The 17,345-nt window shown below is 42.4% G+C and overlaps 1 protein-coding gene across 2 annotated transcripts in view; it reads right to left on the minus strand.

Annotated features, from left to right (window-relative positions):
- rspo2 (R-spondin 2) overlaps nucleotides 1-17,345 on the minus strand; it is a 75,894-nt gene that overhangs the window by 18,215 nt on the left and 40,334 nt on the right. For both annotated transcript variants that reach the window (XM_017309656.1, XM_008431947.2), the window contains 2 exons: nucleotides 13,357-13,500; nucleotides 11,986-12,174 (listed from right to left, as the gene is read on the minus strand). In XM_017309656.1, coding sequence (XP_017165145.1) covers nucleotides 11,986-12,174; nucleotides 13,357-13,500 — 333 coding nt within the window. The remainder of the gene's footprint in view (nucleotides 1-11,985; nucleotides 12,175-13,356; nucleotides 13,501-17,345) is intronic.

Here is a 17,345-nt window from a genome sequence, read left to right on the forward strand (position 1 = left end):
GACACAAGTCTCACTCTTGTCAATAATACGCCTTCAATTGACGGGAACGCAGACAGTAGGCCTCGACGCACATGGCAGGCATTTTCCTGTTGTGATTAGCTGAGTACGATTACGCCGCAATTTCCACGGTCATTTGAGGGTCTCACCTCTCTGAAGAGAGGTTTGTAGCATGTCACTAGGATGTAGCATACAGAAATCAACTCAAAGGGATATTTAACCTCCCCTCCTGCTAATCCGGAAGAGTGCTCTCGTAGCTTGTCGGGATCACGCTCTTGAACCCTGCCACTCAGCGGGATAGTGCGTTTATGTTTTGAAAGGATTTGATATGGTACCTGGAACGGCATGAGTGTCATGACATTGACCTGTTAATCATGTCCTGACGTTTTCCTTGGAGAGATATCTCATTCAAACAATGAGGTACTTTACAAGAGTATGTATGTCAAATATTTTCCATGTTTTGGCTTGCTACAATAATCTTAAAGATAATTTTTAGGACTGTTTTTTTATTTATTTTTTTGTGATACCACACAAAATAAGTGTGATGGGCAAGAAAAATGATAGATGGATTTTAAGAAGATTTTACAAATAAAAATCTTAAAATATTAGAAGATTCAAGTCTGGACTGGATTATTCTAATCACACAGTGTTCTAATGTTGTTCTCCTGCTGGAAAGTTAAGCTTCACCAAGGTCTCCAATCAACAAGTTTTCTTCAAGGCTAGCATGTATTTAGCGCCGTCCATTTCCCCATCAACTCTGACCTTCTATCACTGTTCATTAAAAAAGCATCCGCCACCATGATGCTGTCATCACTGTGTCTGGCCAATGAGACGATGAGATTACCACTTACGTTATGTTATAATTGTCCAAAAAAGTTTTATAAAATACTGGAATTGTGCTCAATTCTCATCTCTCTTCAGTGCTGCGTCTGGACTTTCTCCTGTTTAGCTGGATTTCTCTCATACATTTTCAACTGGGCCTATCAAAAGTAGGAGTTGTGAACAGCGACGTTGAGTTTCTGCCCTGTTTTATAATTGTAGTTCAGCAACAGCAACAGATAAAGCGAACAAAGATGTTAAGTGCCTTTTGGCCACGATTCAAAATATTGAATTAACATTAACAAAGTACTGAGCCATCTCATTCGACTCAGCACTTTTCTCTCCGCAGTGGAGGATGGTTGTTTACAGAGTAGGCGATTTCCGGTAAGCTTCATAGCGCAGAACGTGGCGCATTGCATACGTCATGGCCAAATGCTAGCAATTGGATCAAATTTGAAACTCCACACCTCCAGCAACCAAGTCGTTTCTCAATACCTGATCTTCTGTAAAAAGCAGAGCGATGAACAAAGGCTTTTATTTTAAGTCATTCTCAATCTTTGTACTGTGCATTTCAAAGTATGCATATCGAAAAAGTAAAATACTCTAAATTTGCTATCAGTCAAGCTGAAATAAGTCAGAGCTTTTGCTAGTCAAGAGGGGTGTGTTGAAGATATGTCTTTCATGCAGTGACAAATCATGTTAAGGTCAGAAATGTGCAAATTCCTCGTTACATCACCTTGTGTTGTGCTTTTTCATACTGATGATAGTGGAGCGCTCTTCAGAACTTTTAGGCTGGCTCTGGCCTCTACTTACCACCGTAATGGCGGTGGTGTGAGTCAACACCCCCTGTATTTATCACTGTCAGTGCACAAGAAACACCCAGAAGCATAAGCAGGCGAGGGCCAGCAGGCCTGTACTTGAATGTTTGTTGTGTCTGCATGTCTGCACAGTGGGTCCAGTCTCACTGCTATGAGTGGGTCAGCAGCCCTCAATGGGAATGACCAGCTGTAATTAAAAGCTGCGATGTCTCTAATAAAGACAGCCTCAAGAGATAGAGAAATGGAGGAAAGGGATGTGGGAAGAGGAGTTAAGGGAAGAGGAGCTCCTGATGGCTCAGCCAGAGCAACTGTTCACCAGATGTTTTCAGGCTCCCCTGTTTGACTCCACGCCTTTCTTCTTTACTCCTCTCGCCAGACCACTGGTGAGGGAGCACTGCAGTGCCCAAAAAAGCGTCTTCCGTGAGACGCGTACCTCGAAAAACCCGTTCTTCTGTGGTATCCACATTGTTCTCCCGGCCAAGCACAATGATACGCGATACACAAGCAGGCGCGTGTCATCCGAGCGCGAGACCGGGGAAAGACGGAGCAAACCGGGCTCGGAAAGGGAGCAGATAATGTGGCGACTTCTTCTGCTTGTGGGGCCTCTTTAAATATTTGCCGGTGTCTGTTACATGTTTCTCACATTCTGGTTTTGTGGATGTCTGCGTGCATGTGCATCCTCATCTGTCTGGCGTGTTGCGGATGGGGAGATGAAAAGATCCGCAGGCCCACAGGAGAGCTGGCAGCAGCTCTGTACTGGAGGTCTGGCAGACAGAAAGAGGAGGCGCAATGAGCCCACTCCAACCATCTTCGCTTATCTAAATACAACGCGAGGACTTCCGATACGGGGGCCTGCTTCAAGCTACGATTAGTCCAATGAGGAAACTTGACTTACTGTCAACTTTAATCTGTTCCAGTCCAGGAAAAATACAAGTAGACCATCAATACGTTCCCGAAATCAAAACAAGTACCTCGTCTTAATGAGCAGAAATAAGTTTTATTACCAATTTTACAACGTGCCACCGCCGAAACTGTTCTGTTAAAACCAATCAGCCGGTGGATTTAAAAGAAGACGCATTCGACGACCCCACAAATCCGCTTTGGTCAACTCCGTTTTGTGAAACATCAATCACCGATACAGCTGGAAGTCTGGAGTGGAGCGTTTTATAAAAAATTTCGAGCACACTTCAAAGATCTTCGCGCAAGCTATTGCAACCCATCCCTGTAAAGACTGCATTACTATTGCTGTAAAAAATAAAATAAAATCACGGGGTGTAAATGTCTCCATTTGCCCGTGAAGGAAACGTCTGGCGAACGTTGGCTATACATCTCTGACCGTGTCATGGCCAACATCGGCTTGCACGCTGCACAGTGGGGTGGGGGCGGAGTCGATCCTGTTCGTGGGGCATGACAACAAGAAAGCAGTCCGCTTTGACTGTTCTGGTTCTTTCCATCTCTTGGACCAATTTGTTTTCGACTCTACATCCTCTGTTTTACGGTTGTTGATGCTGGCTCAAACGCCTTAATTCCTCTGCCAGAGGATGACAAGTGAAGTCTCAAACACCCTTCCAGAGTCCCTTATCTTCATTAAAGTCACATTGAGAGGGGAGAACCAAACAACTTTATGTCTCCCAACTGAGCAATGACTGATTTAACCTCAAGTCTCTTTTTCTTTTTTTTTTTTTTACTTCACATTGTAGTTGCGGAGTATCTGCAGTGGTAAACATAATCTGCATCAGAAATGTAAGCTGCACTATTAGAATATCGGCAGCTTAGCCGATAGCGATAACATCAACAGAGAGTCGATCATCCAAAAGGTGAAGAGGAGCCTACAAAAGGAAGTACAAGAAAGCTACCACTCAATCAGGCCCAGTGATCTAAACACATCCTTCCCTCGCACCCCTCCTCTTTCTTCCTGCTTGGAAACGACCAGATGACAATAATGTGGAGAATGGAGCCCTGGTGAGTGCGGCTAACCCCTCCTCTGCTACCTCCCTCCACCCCATGGTCTTTGAAAGGCATCCACATGTTTATGGCTCATGCCTGTGGTATGACGATGGATTCTCCATGTAAGAGCCAACAGGATCATGGGGTGTTTCAAAAAATTGCCCTCCGAAGACAGTTGCTGTCAAAATGACAGCAGCGATATTTATTTTGGTCAGAGAGCAGAGGCACCTAGCGGGAAGTTAATCAGAGAACCCACTCCCCCCCACTCCCGTTCCTCACGGTCTCCAGCATCATAAACTCCCTACCCTGCTCACTAAAGTGAGGAATGTACCCAGAGCAGAGGCGAATGCTTGTAGTTTTATCGCAATGAAAGATTTAACACTGGCACATGGCGAGAAGCTGAAAACAAAATCCAAATGTTTGGTTTTAGGCCATCTCCACAAAGCCCAGATAGGAACATAGATTATCAGTTTGACATAGTTATAAAAATATAAAACTTGTTCACTTGCGTGCACACAATGAGAGGACAGTGACGACGACTGTAGTGGTTGCGGTAGCTTCCAGTCTGTCTGTGTGAAGTGACCCCGACTAAACCCTCTAAAAACAACATTTGAAGCAAAACACTGCAGTTATTAAACCCTTTTTATAGTTTTGGTTTGTTTTCAACTTATTCTGAGCTGAAATGTAAAAGACCTATATGAGAACAGTTAGAAACTCCTCTCTTCCTAAGCAACGGGAGATGAGCATTTTCTACTGAATGTGTTGAGTCAGATAGGTAGACATCTGATGAAGCTATGTGTTGTAAGGAAAGAGTTGTTAGCTTGTTCAAGAAGCCTCCTAAATCTAAATTTTTCCACAATGCCATCTATTTTGTGAAATTGAAATGTAACGATGGTCAAATACTTCAAATTTAGTTCCATCAAAGAACCAAAACCCACAGTCTTCGCCCCAGAGTGCATTTGGAAGTTGTAATCTGGATTCTTATGTTGTTTGTGGAGTTCTGGCTTCTTCCTCTGCAAATAGCCTTTCAGCCCATGTTGGTAAAGAACTCATTTTTATGTGGATAGTGGCACTGTCTAACTACCTTTAACGAGATTCTTCATAAAGGTTTCTGCTTTTATTATTATATTGGTCAGCACATTTGGACCAAAAACATTCATCTCTGACACAAAACCCGTCTGCTTTTCATCAAGGAGGTCGTTTCCTCCTTGATGGTCTCCATTAAGTTTCTCGTTGATGGTTGGACAGAACATTGTTTTTATACTTGTTTCATTGATTGAATAGATAAATCAGCCACATTCAGGCATCTGGAAATTATACCAAAGGATGAAGCAGACTTGTGATGGTCCACAATTCTCTTCCTGACATCTTGCTTAATTTTTACCTTCAAATCCTTTGGTGAAGCTCAAATTTGAAACATATTACATGCATACTAAACCATCACATCATCTCCACGTAGATAAAAGGCACTTTAAGCTTAGAGCAAACATTTGATTTAGAAAAGCGTAAACAAAAAAAAGATCTAAAACTCAATGGCCAAAAGAAGAGATAATCTTAATGAAGATTTTTTATTTATTTATTTTTCAAAAATCCAGCAGATCAAGATATGATCACAACTACAGCAGCAAAGCAACCCTTCAGAGGCATATGTAGCTTTTTTTTTTTTTTCAAAAGACAAAAATTCCAAAATATTCTGCCTCAATAGATTTCACAATATTGTACACAGAGCCATGCGTTGCTTTTACTTCACAACCAGATTTAGGGGGAATTTTTTCTTTAAATGATTATGTAATGTAAGCTGTCATAGTGGGTGGCACTGACATGTGATTCTGACCAATCAGACACCACCCCGGACACCGTGCCCACAGCCAAGCCACTGCTGCTGGTCGAATGAGGCAGAGTGCCTTTTAGGTTCCTTCTTACCAGCTACTGTGTCAGCCCCTACAGAGAGGCCTTATTAAATGAAGATTAAGCTGTGGCTCCATCAGTCACAATAGGTTGGAGTGAGGGCCACAAATAATCACTTTGACAGGGTGGTGGCCAATTAGTGCTCTCCTTCTGTCCTGGGAAAACACTTCTTGCTCCACTCCCGCTGGTGGGAAGAACTGATCCGGATTGTCTGCGATATTAGCCAGGCCAGAGATCACTGTTAATCACCACCTGTCATTCCACAGTGGCAGAAATCGGAGAGGGACCTGTCAGCCGTGAAACAGCTCTCTCAATCAGAAGTTCCGAGTTCATTTAAAGCCCTAACATGACTCGTAAAAATTTAAGAAAGCACGGGATTGGCTCCTTTTGTTACTCGATGGAAACAGTTGCTGATGAAATGACAGGAGAGCAAATTTATTCTGTTCACAACGTCAGATGTTTTTCTCCCCGTGTGGAGAAAACGTAGTTCTAACTCCACACCACGCTGCACTGTGTGATGTTTTGCTGACACGAGAACACGCTCCATCAATTAGGCTCAAGTTAAACGTCTGCATTTGTTTTTTTATTTATTAAATGTTTGGTTTAAAAAAAAAAAAAAAGCAGGTTTGATGTAAGAAGGCTGCATTTGACAAAAAGGAAATCCAGAAATGTGTTTGGGTGTCTGGTTTCCAAGCTAAACACAGGCCACGCTCAGATGTGATCATGGCTTGAGTAATTGAAATGCTCAGAAGTGAGTGGCATCTTTCGCCAGGGCTTAAACCCTCTTGGCATGGTTAGATTAAACAGCAAAATTGCGTAACACATGGTCCGACACATGCAAGAGCGTCCGCTGTGCGCCTGTGTTCTAGGCCCGCCAGCAGACAGGAGTTGCTGATGTGGTGATTCCTTTTACAGGCGACGCGACGCGGCCAGATGGTCGGCATGCGGCGAGATCGAGGATGTCCGGCGTACTGTGAACGCACCGACCAAGCAGACTGGCTGTGGACAGAATCCACCAACTAAATTCTTCTCACATTCTATCTGGGGACATCAGTAGGTGCAAAGTAAATACAAAATATATGAAAAATGGCCAGGGATGACTGAAACACAGTGTTTGACTAATGAAACCTTTACTTATTTAAGCAAAAAACAAAAACAAAAAATCAACAAGGTGATGATGCGATGCATCACAACATTCATATTCATCATATCTCCTCAGACCAGACTGCAGACTTTTCTCCGGTAATGCCTACAAGAGGCCCACCTATCAATGATGTCAATTGGCTTTAAAGGCGCAGTATGCAACTTTTGCAAAAAAAAGTTAATATTTTTTTACATATTTGTTGAAATTATGTGGTGACAGTAAAGTATGAGACACATCATCTGTGGAAAAAAAATTAAGCTCATCTGATGTCCCCAGTGCTAAATGGGAACAACCAATCAGAGCCAGGAGGAGGGCCTTAGAGCTGCCAATCATGCTTGTGAGCATGCTGCTCATTCCTCCAGTGGATAAATTTTTTTTTCTGGCATGGTGAGTTGCTTCTCCGTCATCAGCACATTGAGTAACACGTATACGAGGATGACTGGCAGCACTAGTCATCCTCGTAGCCTCCTCCAAGAGGAGGCTCTTGGCTCTGATTGGTTGTTTTTGACTGGGAGCGGTGCATTTCTTCAGACGGCAACTGGGAGAAGGTGGAGGAGATCGATTTTTTTTTTTTCAGATTATCCGTCATATCAAAGTGACAGTTTCAGATATGTAGAAAACCATATTGGTTATGAAAGCTACATAGTGCAGCTTTAAATCCTGCTAATCATCGCATGTCTCACTACAAAGGTGTATCTAAATAGTCCACTAGGTGGGATTTTTTATGCCTTTGCAGCACTGCTGCAGAACATGCCTCAACGTGATGGTAGTTGGATTGGAACAAGAGGCACGAGCAATTAGAGTAAAAAAAACAAACTGTACAGAGAAGTTATGACTTAGAGAATCAGTGCTGACTGAATCCTTACAGTCGGATGACTGATGAGATGGATGGCTTGGCCTCGGCTAAGGCCTACAGCAGCAAGAGTTTCTCTGGTTACACACACGGGAGATCGATACTTCCACAAAAGGCCACTTAGCCCTCTCAACTCTCAGGCCTATACGGAGATCCAATGACCGAGATAATCACTAGATGTTTCTTCTCTCTTATTCTTCGCCTCTTTTCCTCGTTGCCTCTTTTTTTCCATGAGGTCAGCACGGTGTTTGTGAGCCTTTGTGGCTTCAGCCCGGCACTCAAAGGCAGATTTTGAGTATAAATTGCACGGCACTGCTCTGGAAAGTCGGGTCTTTAGCATGTTTGGGTTATCAGGTCCAAAATTTGCTATGCTATAAATCTGGTTTCATAACTGCGTACTGTAAAACTTCTGTGGGGTAAAAAAAAAACCAAAGGGACTTGCGTGATGAAAAATGTCACTTTTATCGTGTTTGATGGCAACCATTAGATTGTGTGAATTTACAGCCGATCCCAAACCGCAACTCTGTCAGTTTTTGTTTTTTTGGTCAAGCCCTGTGTTTGAGGATATCTTACTCTTTGAGTCACTGAGATTCAGATTTGTGGAGTCTTTCTTTGATTCATTGTAAAAGCCCACAATGTTGGATAGCGCTATCTAGTTTCAGTTTAGGCAAATATTATGCATATGAAAGTGAGTTCTTTAGGTTTGGGATGTACATAAAGATTCATCCTAAAAATTATATTTTAAGGGGAAGCCTTAAAAATCAAAAACTTAGCAAGCAGGCAACATCAGTTGAGTTACGTTCGAGATCATCTGAGTATCCCAAAGCGGATTTGTAAAAAACGGTTGTAAATCAGACCATTCTTTAATTGTACGTTGTATTGGGACTTTGCGCCCTCTTAAGTCTCAAATCAGGGATTACTGATATTATTGGAGCTGCAGTTGCCTTAACACTTTTAAGTTGTTTCCCCAACATCCAATATCGCCTGGTCAAAGGTTATTGGAGCCGAAATGTAGATGCAGATGAGAGAAAGAAGAATCAGAGAGGAATCAAATGCGTTTTTGCGAAACCAGTGAGTCAGATAAGTTGCTGGGAAATCACTGTGGGGATTTCCTAGTGTTATCAGCCATCGACGCTGATAGGGCCAGAGCAGCTATTAATAACATCTCTCTATTGTTTTCAACTCGTCCAGTGGCGATCTAGAGTGCGGATGAGTGTTTTTAATATCCCAGGGGTGCAGTGGAAATGCTAAGCGGACGAGGAGTCGACTCATTACTCCACAGATCGGATAGAAAACATGGACTATCTGAACTTGCTCAAAAATGTCCCACAGAACCAATTTTTGGTTTTTTATTTCTGTTGAACGTGAGGAGTTTGATTGAGCTAACCATATTCGACTAAACACAGGCAGAGAGCGTTAAATGAATCCCAGCAGCATGAGTGATGTGCGGTGTGTACACTCAGCAGGGAACACATCAGCCACGGTTTGCTGTGGTGTTTGCTGTGAAAATGCTTTTCATCCCGATATCTGAGGCTCTCGGTTTCGCCCCTTCGGTTCCCCTTTTTAACATGGGGACCAAGTCATGCAAACAAGACCGGGCAGGAAGACCATCGCTGTTATTGCCGCGGATTCTCAAAAATGCATATGTCCTTTTGATAATGCTGGGAGACCCAACAGCAAAGTCCAGAGTGATTTCAGTTTGCTCTGGAAAGTCGGGTCTTTACGGTTGTTTTTTTTTTGTAAACAGAAAAACAACCCTGGCAGATCAGATCAGTGTAGCCATTACTTTCTCTTATTTTCTGTTTCCAATTAATCCAGCGTCTTTACAAAATAGCTATATAACTCTGTGCTTATCCCAAACACTGGTAGCTCATAAAAAAAGACATGACTAAGGTGTTTTTGTTTTTAACTCTAAGCTGTTTTAAACGTTTTACTCACTTCTGACTCTTGGAATTGTGTGCTAAGTTTTAATTTGGTTTCTTTCTAAGCAGAAAAGGTACTTTGTGGCATTGCAACGTGTACAGATGAGTTTATGATGTAAAGAATTGTGAGCTGTGTTGTTGCTGGAATGTGCTTCACAAATAAATTTGACTTGACTGCTCTTCTCTTCCCGTGGTGCGAATGATTATTTGCAATTTTTGTACAATGCCTCGCAAATACATTTGTAACCCAATGAACTTGTTCACGTTTCGTTATGAGAGAGCCACATCATCCGCTGTATTTGAAAGGTATTCCATGTGATGCGCAAAACCTGCTGTAGTACTGCATAACTCTAAAGTGAAAGCAAAAATGATGCATCGCCTCCAAAATGTTTGAAGAGGAAATGTGACAAAATATGGAACTGCTTCATTGGGTATGAACTTGGCAAAATAACACATTTTGCAGGACGATACAGTGTCCCAAAAATTATCGTAATAAATGATAATATTGTCATTTTGAGCCCAGTTTGGACTAATATCAGAATAATAATAACAATGGATCACGCACATAGGTATACCCCACTCAAAAATTAAAAAAACTTTGATTTCTAAAGAACATTTAACACTGGAACTGGAAAACATTTTAAAACATCCAAAACAACAATAGTGACAGACAGTGCAGACTAATTGCTTTGTACCAGGCGTTTGCGGCGTTTCTCAAAACGCAGACTTTTCAACATTATTAAACACTATTTAGAAATGGAATTAGATACTTAGCAACCCTGAAAAGGAGCACTAAGTTTACATACTTTAGAACAACATTAGATTAGTTTTCTTTCCTCTTTTTTTCTTTCCTTTGGTTTGTTATTTTGTTTGTATTTCCTTTTAACTCATGTAAAGCACTTTGAATTGCCTTGTTGCTGAAAATGTGCTATATAAATAAAATTACCTTACCTAAAGAGGACAAGTGTTGTCGAAAGGAAAGTTATTGCACTTATTCTAATTTATCATGCCATTAATTGATTTATTGCTTATCGTGACAAAAATAACTCTATTCAAATATCTTTTCCTAGTTCTTTTCCTGCTTTCTCATGCAGACTTTGGAGGCTTTCTTACATTAGAGACAGTGACCTCCCTGCTACAGAGTTACTCATCATTATCACCCACTGAAAGCGATCATGTCACCACGTAGTTCCTTGAACATCCATGCAACAGCCCCTGCGTCTGCGCAGAGCTTCCCCTCCCGTTCAACCTCTGGGGCTCCAGTTTTTCCTGTTTTTTATTTGAACTGTAGAGTGTTGCGTTTCACCAGCTTTTGCCAAGTGGGGTTTTTCACAAGGAGTGCGGAATTAACAACACATGCTTAAGTATGAAATGTTGCCTTTATTAAACAGGCCCACCACAGCATTTCACATGCCGGAGGAGTCCTGAGATGCATACGCAGTGACACTTTTACACTCGACCTGTGGCCACTGGAGCTGGAAGCCCTCTTCTCTGGATGAGAAGAGGGCTTTTCATACAACTGGGTTTAAGTATTCTGTTGGTCTCTGCGCAAGTTTTACAATCGCTGACTACACCAACAAGGAAACAAAAAAAAAAAACGCTGCTTCTGTGCATAGCATTGCCAAGTTTTGATTTAGGATGGTCATAAAGTCTTCTCGAAAAAAAGGTCAAGTAGCCATGGTGGAATCGTGAGGAGGTGCACGGCATTTTGGAGGGAAACTCTCTGACAAACAAGACGGGACATTAAGTACTAAATGTGCCATGGGATCACAGTTTCCAACCCAGTCAGCAGCCCTCGCAGCGCTGAAATATGAGAAACTATCAGGGTTTATTTCAAGTTTATTTACTCTTTCACCACTTCGCTAAGTGACCATTCCGTTTAGCACGCCCGATCCAAAAATGGAGAAAAATCCTTGAAGTTAGCGTGTGTCTTTTTCTTTTAAATTGTTGATAGACTGATATCTGCCACTGTAATTGCTTCCTTATTTGGGGCATTAAATATTTACACTTGGGCTTATCCAAATCCCAAGTTTATGAGCGATGTTAAAGTACATTAAGGGGAAAAAGACATTTATTTTGAAAGCGCCTCTAACAGAGGCCCTCATCGCCAAATGGCGTGTTTGGACCATCTGAGAAAGAAAAAGATGGTTTACCCTTTAAATATGTATACATTTCCTTTAGCCGTACGCACACACAGAGGAATTCCATCGACTTCTTCTCGCATAATGGCCTGACATACATGCTCTGCGTACTGCAGAAATCTCTCAAGCTGACAGGAGGAAACAGAGACGGCCATTGAGGAAACCTGCAGATTATACTTTGAAGCATTCCGCAGAGGAGAGGAAGGGAGATGGTGGGAAATAAACCCCGGGAAAAAAAAAGGGGAAAAAAAGAGCTGGCTGGAATAAGAGCAACTTTGGGAAAAGCAAAGAGGAGAAGTGCCGCAATGAACCTCAATCGCTCAGACGGTGAAAATAAAAGCCGGAGCATGAGAGTGACGCGACGCAGGAGAAGACGAAGATCGGCTCAACTTTCTGTAAAACGCACAATCGACAGGCACCTGCGGATGCTCCTTACCTCTCCTGCAGTGTCTCATGGCCATTTTGCACATCCTGGACTCGGCGATGGTGGGACAAGGTATTGTGTCCTTGGGGGGTTTCTTAACAATGTGCCGCGTCCGGGTCTCCAGACCCCACTTATAGCCACAGGTTTTGTTTCTCCTGGTGCAGGCTCCCCACTCACTCCACTGGCCCACCTCGCAGCCCTCTGCGAAGGGTTACACAGAAACAAGTGGCGTGCCATCAAATCACAGAGCAGTGTTCATCAGAGACTCGTAAAACTAGGACTCGTAGATTTAGATTTTCACGCCGGAGCTTAGCTTCACTGGGGTCCTGTGAGCTCGTATTCAAATTGAGACGTCAAGAATTTTGTTTTCAGAGACAAATTTGATCATTTTGATTCACAACTTGCTGTCTCAGATTATTAGAATACAGAAGACCAATAAGGAAAGTGTTTCTAATATTGAAATGTTAGTCAATTAAAATGCCAGCACAGAGTCCTTCAGTAAATTAGAATATTAACTCTACATGATGCATAAAAAGCTCATGTATTTGAGACCGAAGCACATTATATAGATTAATAACACAATGATGGATGCTTGACAGCCTTTATTTCTTATTATTTTCCACTTACAGCTACTTAAAACATGACATTTAAATTAGAGTATTACATCAGACCAATACCAAAATCATATATTATTAAAAACATAAATGTTAGCTTAATGGAAAGCATGTTTAATACCAGTTCTAAGTTTTTATTTTCAAAAAGTACTTCTAATCTGACAAATGAGATTCATTTCGATGTATATTCTATTTTTATTCAATTTGACAGTCTTTGCACCGAGTCATTGGTTGGGGCTCCTTTTGCTTGAATTACTGAATCAATACAGCTTTGCAGGAGCATTAAGGAAGCCCAGACTCACCTGCCTTGTTTGCTCTAGTGTCCCTTTTCTTCCTCTGGGAAAAATTTCAAAGATTTGCTACTTTTTTCAAGTCAGGTGAGTGAACTGATTTCAAGATCTGCTTTTAAGATGTCTCCCTCAACTTTTTCAACACTTAGAAGCATGACACTCCGCACCCTTTTCCACCACATTTTTTCTTCCACTCCACTTTCCATTAACATGTGTTGCTACAGGCCTCTGTGAACAGCCAGCTTCTTCGGCAATGACTGAACAACTGCCAAGTCAGTCATCTTTCATATGAATCCACTCGCCATAACGAGGGCATAACATGATATTACTGTAATAGAAAAATAATTTCTTATTGGTCTGTTATGATTTCATAACCGGTCTAAATCTGGTGATTTAGACAGGTGATGAAAAAATTTGAACATTCTTTAATGTTCCCATTTTTTCTCTCAATGCACCTGACTCTGTTCGGTTTTCCATACCTCCACATTCCATTGTGTCTTCCAGCGGGGCAAAGCCCTCGGGGCACTTATCAAAGCAGCGCCCTTTGTGCAGGTAAAAACCAGATTTGCACTTGGTGCAGAAGTCTTTGCTGAAGCAGGACTCGCAGTTGTCTATCCTGCACCCTGGAGGGAGAAACAGAGAAAGAGGAAAAGTCATCTGGGTCTCAGAAATCCGCTTAATGTGGAATTGATTCGGAGCTAAAGTGTTTGGGGAAAAAAGGGGGTTGTTGAATGGATTATACTCTCCCTTGTTCGAAAATATAAAATGGCAGAAGATTTGTGAATTATTTCACATGGGGGAATCACTGTATTGTTATTGTAGAGAACCGAAACCCTTACGTTCCAGCTTTTGTTCAAAGCGAGTAAATCAAAAGTGTGAAAACACACACACCAAAAAAAAAAAAAGTAGACAGTGAGGAACTGATGGAAGCTGACCTCTTTCTGCAAGGTTCATCCAAAACTACACATGCAAAACACGCCAGCTCACATGCTTTCAACTATGGGGTGCTGCAAAAAGAACAATAGTGTCTGTAATGCTATTGTATCTGTTCCATATCTCCATTTTTTCCATAACCCAACCCCCCAAAAAATTATTGGAAAGTCAGCTTTTCATTAAATTCTGAATGATGGGTTGCAACGACAAAAGCTGGTTTCGGGGGCCTTCGGTGTTTTGGCTTCATAACCGAAAGAGTTCGCAACTGAAAGGTGGCGGTGGCGGCGGCGGGGAATCGGTTTCGTCGGCAAACACAACTGCAAAAACTTTGTGTCTCACGCCACGCCCTCATCGTCCGAAGAAAAGGCATGGCAATGTGTCATCAAGGTCCCTGCAAATGACACGTCGAGCCGAGCTAAATTACAACGACCGCACCAACGGGGCGACGCACAGCCCCACATGATTAGAAGGAGCCTCACAGAGCTGTCTAATTTATGCTGCTTCTCAGAGACTCTACGCATGCCCCCCGATACCCTCAACCTCCAACCTCCATCTGAGGCCTCCAGGCGAATGGGTGAGGGGTCTTTCCAGGTAGGTCGTCATCTTTCGCTCTGAAACCCGAAAGACTTTCTTTCCATGCGCGGAGATGGACGAGCTAGTTGAGGCGCTCACTCTTTTATCTGTGACCCTTTCTGCAGAGCCCGGAGAAGGGAAGGTTTCTCACAATCACACCCCTTAATTACACCATCTCCAGCTAACCATCAGGCCTCCTCCTCGGCATTCCTGCAAAACGAGGGGGTCCCTCCCCGCTTCACTTTGAACCCTAAAGTATGGCCTCGGCCCACTCACTCTGGTCTCACGCTTTCCCGACCAGTCTAAACAAACCGTGAACGCACACGCTCTGCACAATCGCACACATGCCAATAAGATATGGTTAGAGTTAGGCTCACTCTACAATAAAGCTGCGCCGTGGAAAACGTGACTGCGCTGACCGTAAATCACGTCTCCGGCAGTTTGCCTTTCTACTCCGTGTACCACATGTACACATTTAGACACTCCGTATAATTATTAAGCGTGTTTTCTTATCTCCCGTGCTCCATGCTTATTTTACAACCTAAACAGACTAAAAATGTGTTGTGACCTCTTGAACTTATTTTTTATATTTATATATATTTAAAGTATTATGTGTTTTCCAGACACAGAGTGTCATTTTATGGCACAGTCGAGTTACCTTCAGTTATAAAAATGCTGTATATATGACTTAAAAGAAGTTTGACTTTCTAATTTAACAACTTGAAATTGGGGCACTGTCTCTTTAAGAAACTCCTGCTTTTTCTGAAACTCCACCTTCAGGAAGTTAACATTCTTCTATTAACCCTTTAACAATATTTTTACCAGTGTTGCACTGAGAAGTGGCTGGTATAATGAACTCAGCTGAAACAGAGTTCCACCAGGCGTTTGCTAATTGCTGCTGGCTAGTCTGCAGGTGCTGAGCTGGAGAGGGGTGCTCTGTGAGGCGGAAGTTTAGAAGTTTAGAAACTGCAGCTCTAAGGAGGCGGAGCTAGGTCCAACCAGGCGTTTTGGACAACTGAATGGTTACCATGGGAGATTAAAGGATTTCTCAAACATGCATGAACAAATCAAAGCAACACTCCAGGTACATTTCTGACGAGAGAACATTATAGCATAGTGCAAAGTTTAAAAAAGTTGATTTTACACAATACTATTTTGATAGAAATGTATATGCTTCATCAATTTAAAGTATAATTGTGTAGCGGTAGAAAAATAAGACATGCATGGTTTTCAAATTTGAAAAGGAGAGAATCAATCAGAAAAGAAGGCAAGCAGCCTGCAGTAATTGTGGAGGAGGTGCAGAGATCCACAGCTCAGGTGTCTGTTAGGATGACCAATAGCTAGGCTACATAGAAGGATGACCAGAAAGAAAACATTGTCAAAAACAAGATGTAACATTTTCAGTTTTCTGCTGCAAACATGGATAAAAGGTGGTCTGCTAAGGCAAGGACTGATACAAAAGTAGCACTGAATATTTCCTTTCTTGTAACACACCATCGTTAATGTGAAACATGTAGGGGGCAGCGTCATGGTGTTGGTATGCCTTTGTCCAGCAGACACAGTGAAGCTGGTTTAGGAAGCTGTATGGAGGTAAATGCGGGGCAAATGTGGAAGAAAATCAGCAGTACAATCACTCAAAAATGTTAAGCCAGATCTAGAATAAATGGTTTAGATTAAAGCTTCTGTTAGAATGGCCCAGTCAAAGTCCAGATCTGAGTCCAACTGTGAATCTGTGGTAAAACTCACAGATGTTCTTCATCGCACTCAGCTTGAGCCTGTGTAAGTTTGTGGTTGTAACGTGACAATTGAAAATAATCAAGGGGTATAAATACTTTTGCAAGGAGCTGTATTTATGACTTTTTTCTTTTTTTTTTTTTTTTTTTGCTTAGTGTTCTTTTCAAACTTCTTGCCTCCCCTCCGCACCCCTTATTCCTGTCTGGGAGAAACTGCATCTTTGTCCAGACTAAACAGAGTCTGCCATGCTGGAAGCTGGTACAGCCCAACTGCAACACAGGGAGCAACTTAAAGCTTCACAAACTGAAAAGCACAAAGTGTTCCTTAATATTTTCAACATGCTGTAGACTTCTCAGACTTGTCATCACCTGAGAGTCCTAGTTCACAAAGCGAATTGTAAAAGAGAGAAAAAAAAAGTGAGCAGGAGACGAAGAACATCTGTCAGCGCTCTTATGCACTGAGCTTGTTGTGCTAGTCTTGGTTATTGTTGGCAAACATCACTAACACAGCTGTATGAAATACGGGATCCTGCCAACGACGGTAGCGTTTAACGAGCCTTTGATTAAAGCGTCACTTTTTGGTTTCCCGTCTCTGATGTAAACAGGGAGCGGCGTAAAAAAGGCTTTTGTGGTTAGATGATAATGTCGCCCTGCGATGGATGGATGAGGTGGAACACAAATGAGGCACCGTGGACGTCATGATGAAGACAGAGGGGTCAGAGGTTATCAGAACAAGTTGGGCCGACGGGGATTGACGGCTCAATCAAGGACTATCTAGACCACGGGGAGGGGGGTCGGGAGCTAATACTCACATCGAATGCGAAAGCAACATGTACAGCAGTGCCAGAGCAAAAGATACAAGGGAGTGGGTTCATTACCCCAGTGGGATTAACCTCAGGACCACCTTTAAAGTCTTCATCTAGGTGCCACAAGGAGACTAATGAGACGTAATGAGGTCACTGGATCCCAGTGAAGGCCTCCTGTTCCCCGGACTTAAATGTATTATCCTTATTATCTCTCGGACTGGTTCTGGCCGTGAGTCATTATATTATGAGTGGAAAAGCGGAAAAGCCTCATGACCGCTCAGAAGAGCTGCACAAGATGCCACTAAAATAGGTGACATTTTCTGTGGCGATCGCGTCTTGCATTTTTACTCGTTTCTGCGTCGCTCTTGAGATTTTATCTCAAGCGAATCTGAAGCTGAGAGATGAGTCACCAAATGTGACTCG

This window comes from Poecilia reticulata, linkage group LG16 (genome assembly GCF_000633615.1).
Source record: "Poecilia reticulata strain Guanapo linkage group LG16, Guppy_female_1.0+MT, whole genome shotgun sequence".
In the NCBI taxonomy this organism is placed as follows: Eukaryota; Metazoa; Chordata; class Actinopteri; order Cyprinodontiformes; family Poeciliidae; genus Poecilia; species Poecilia reticulata.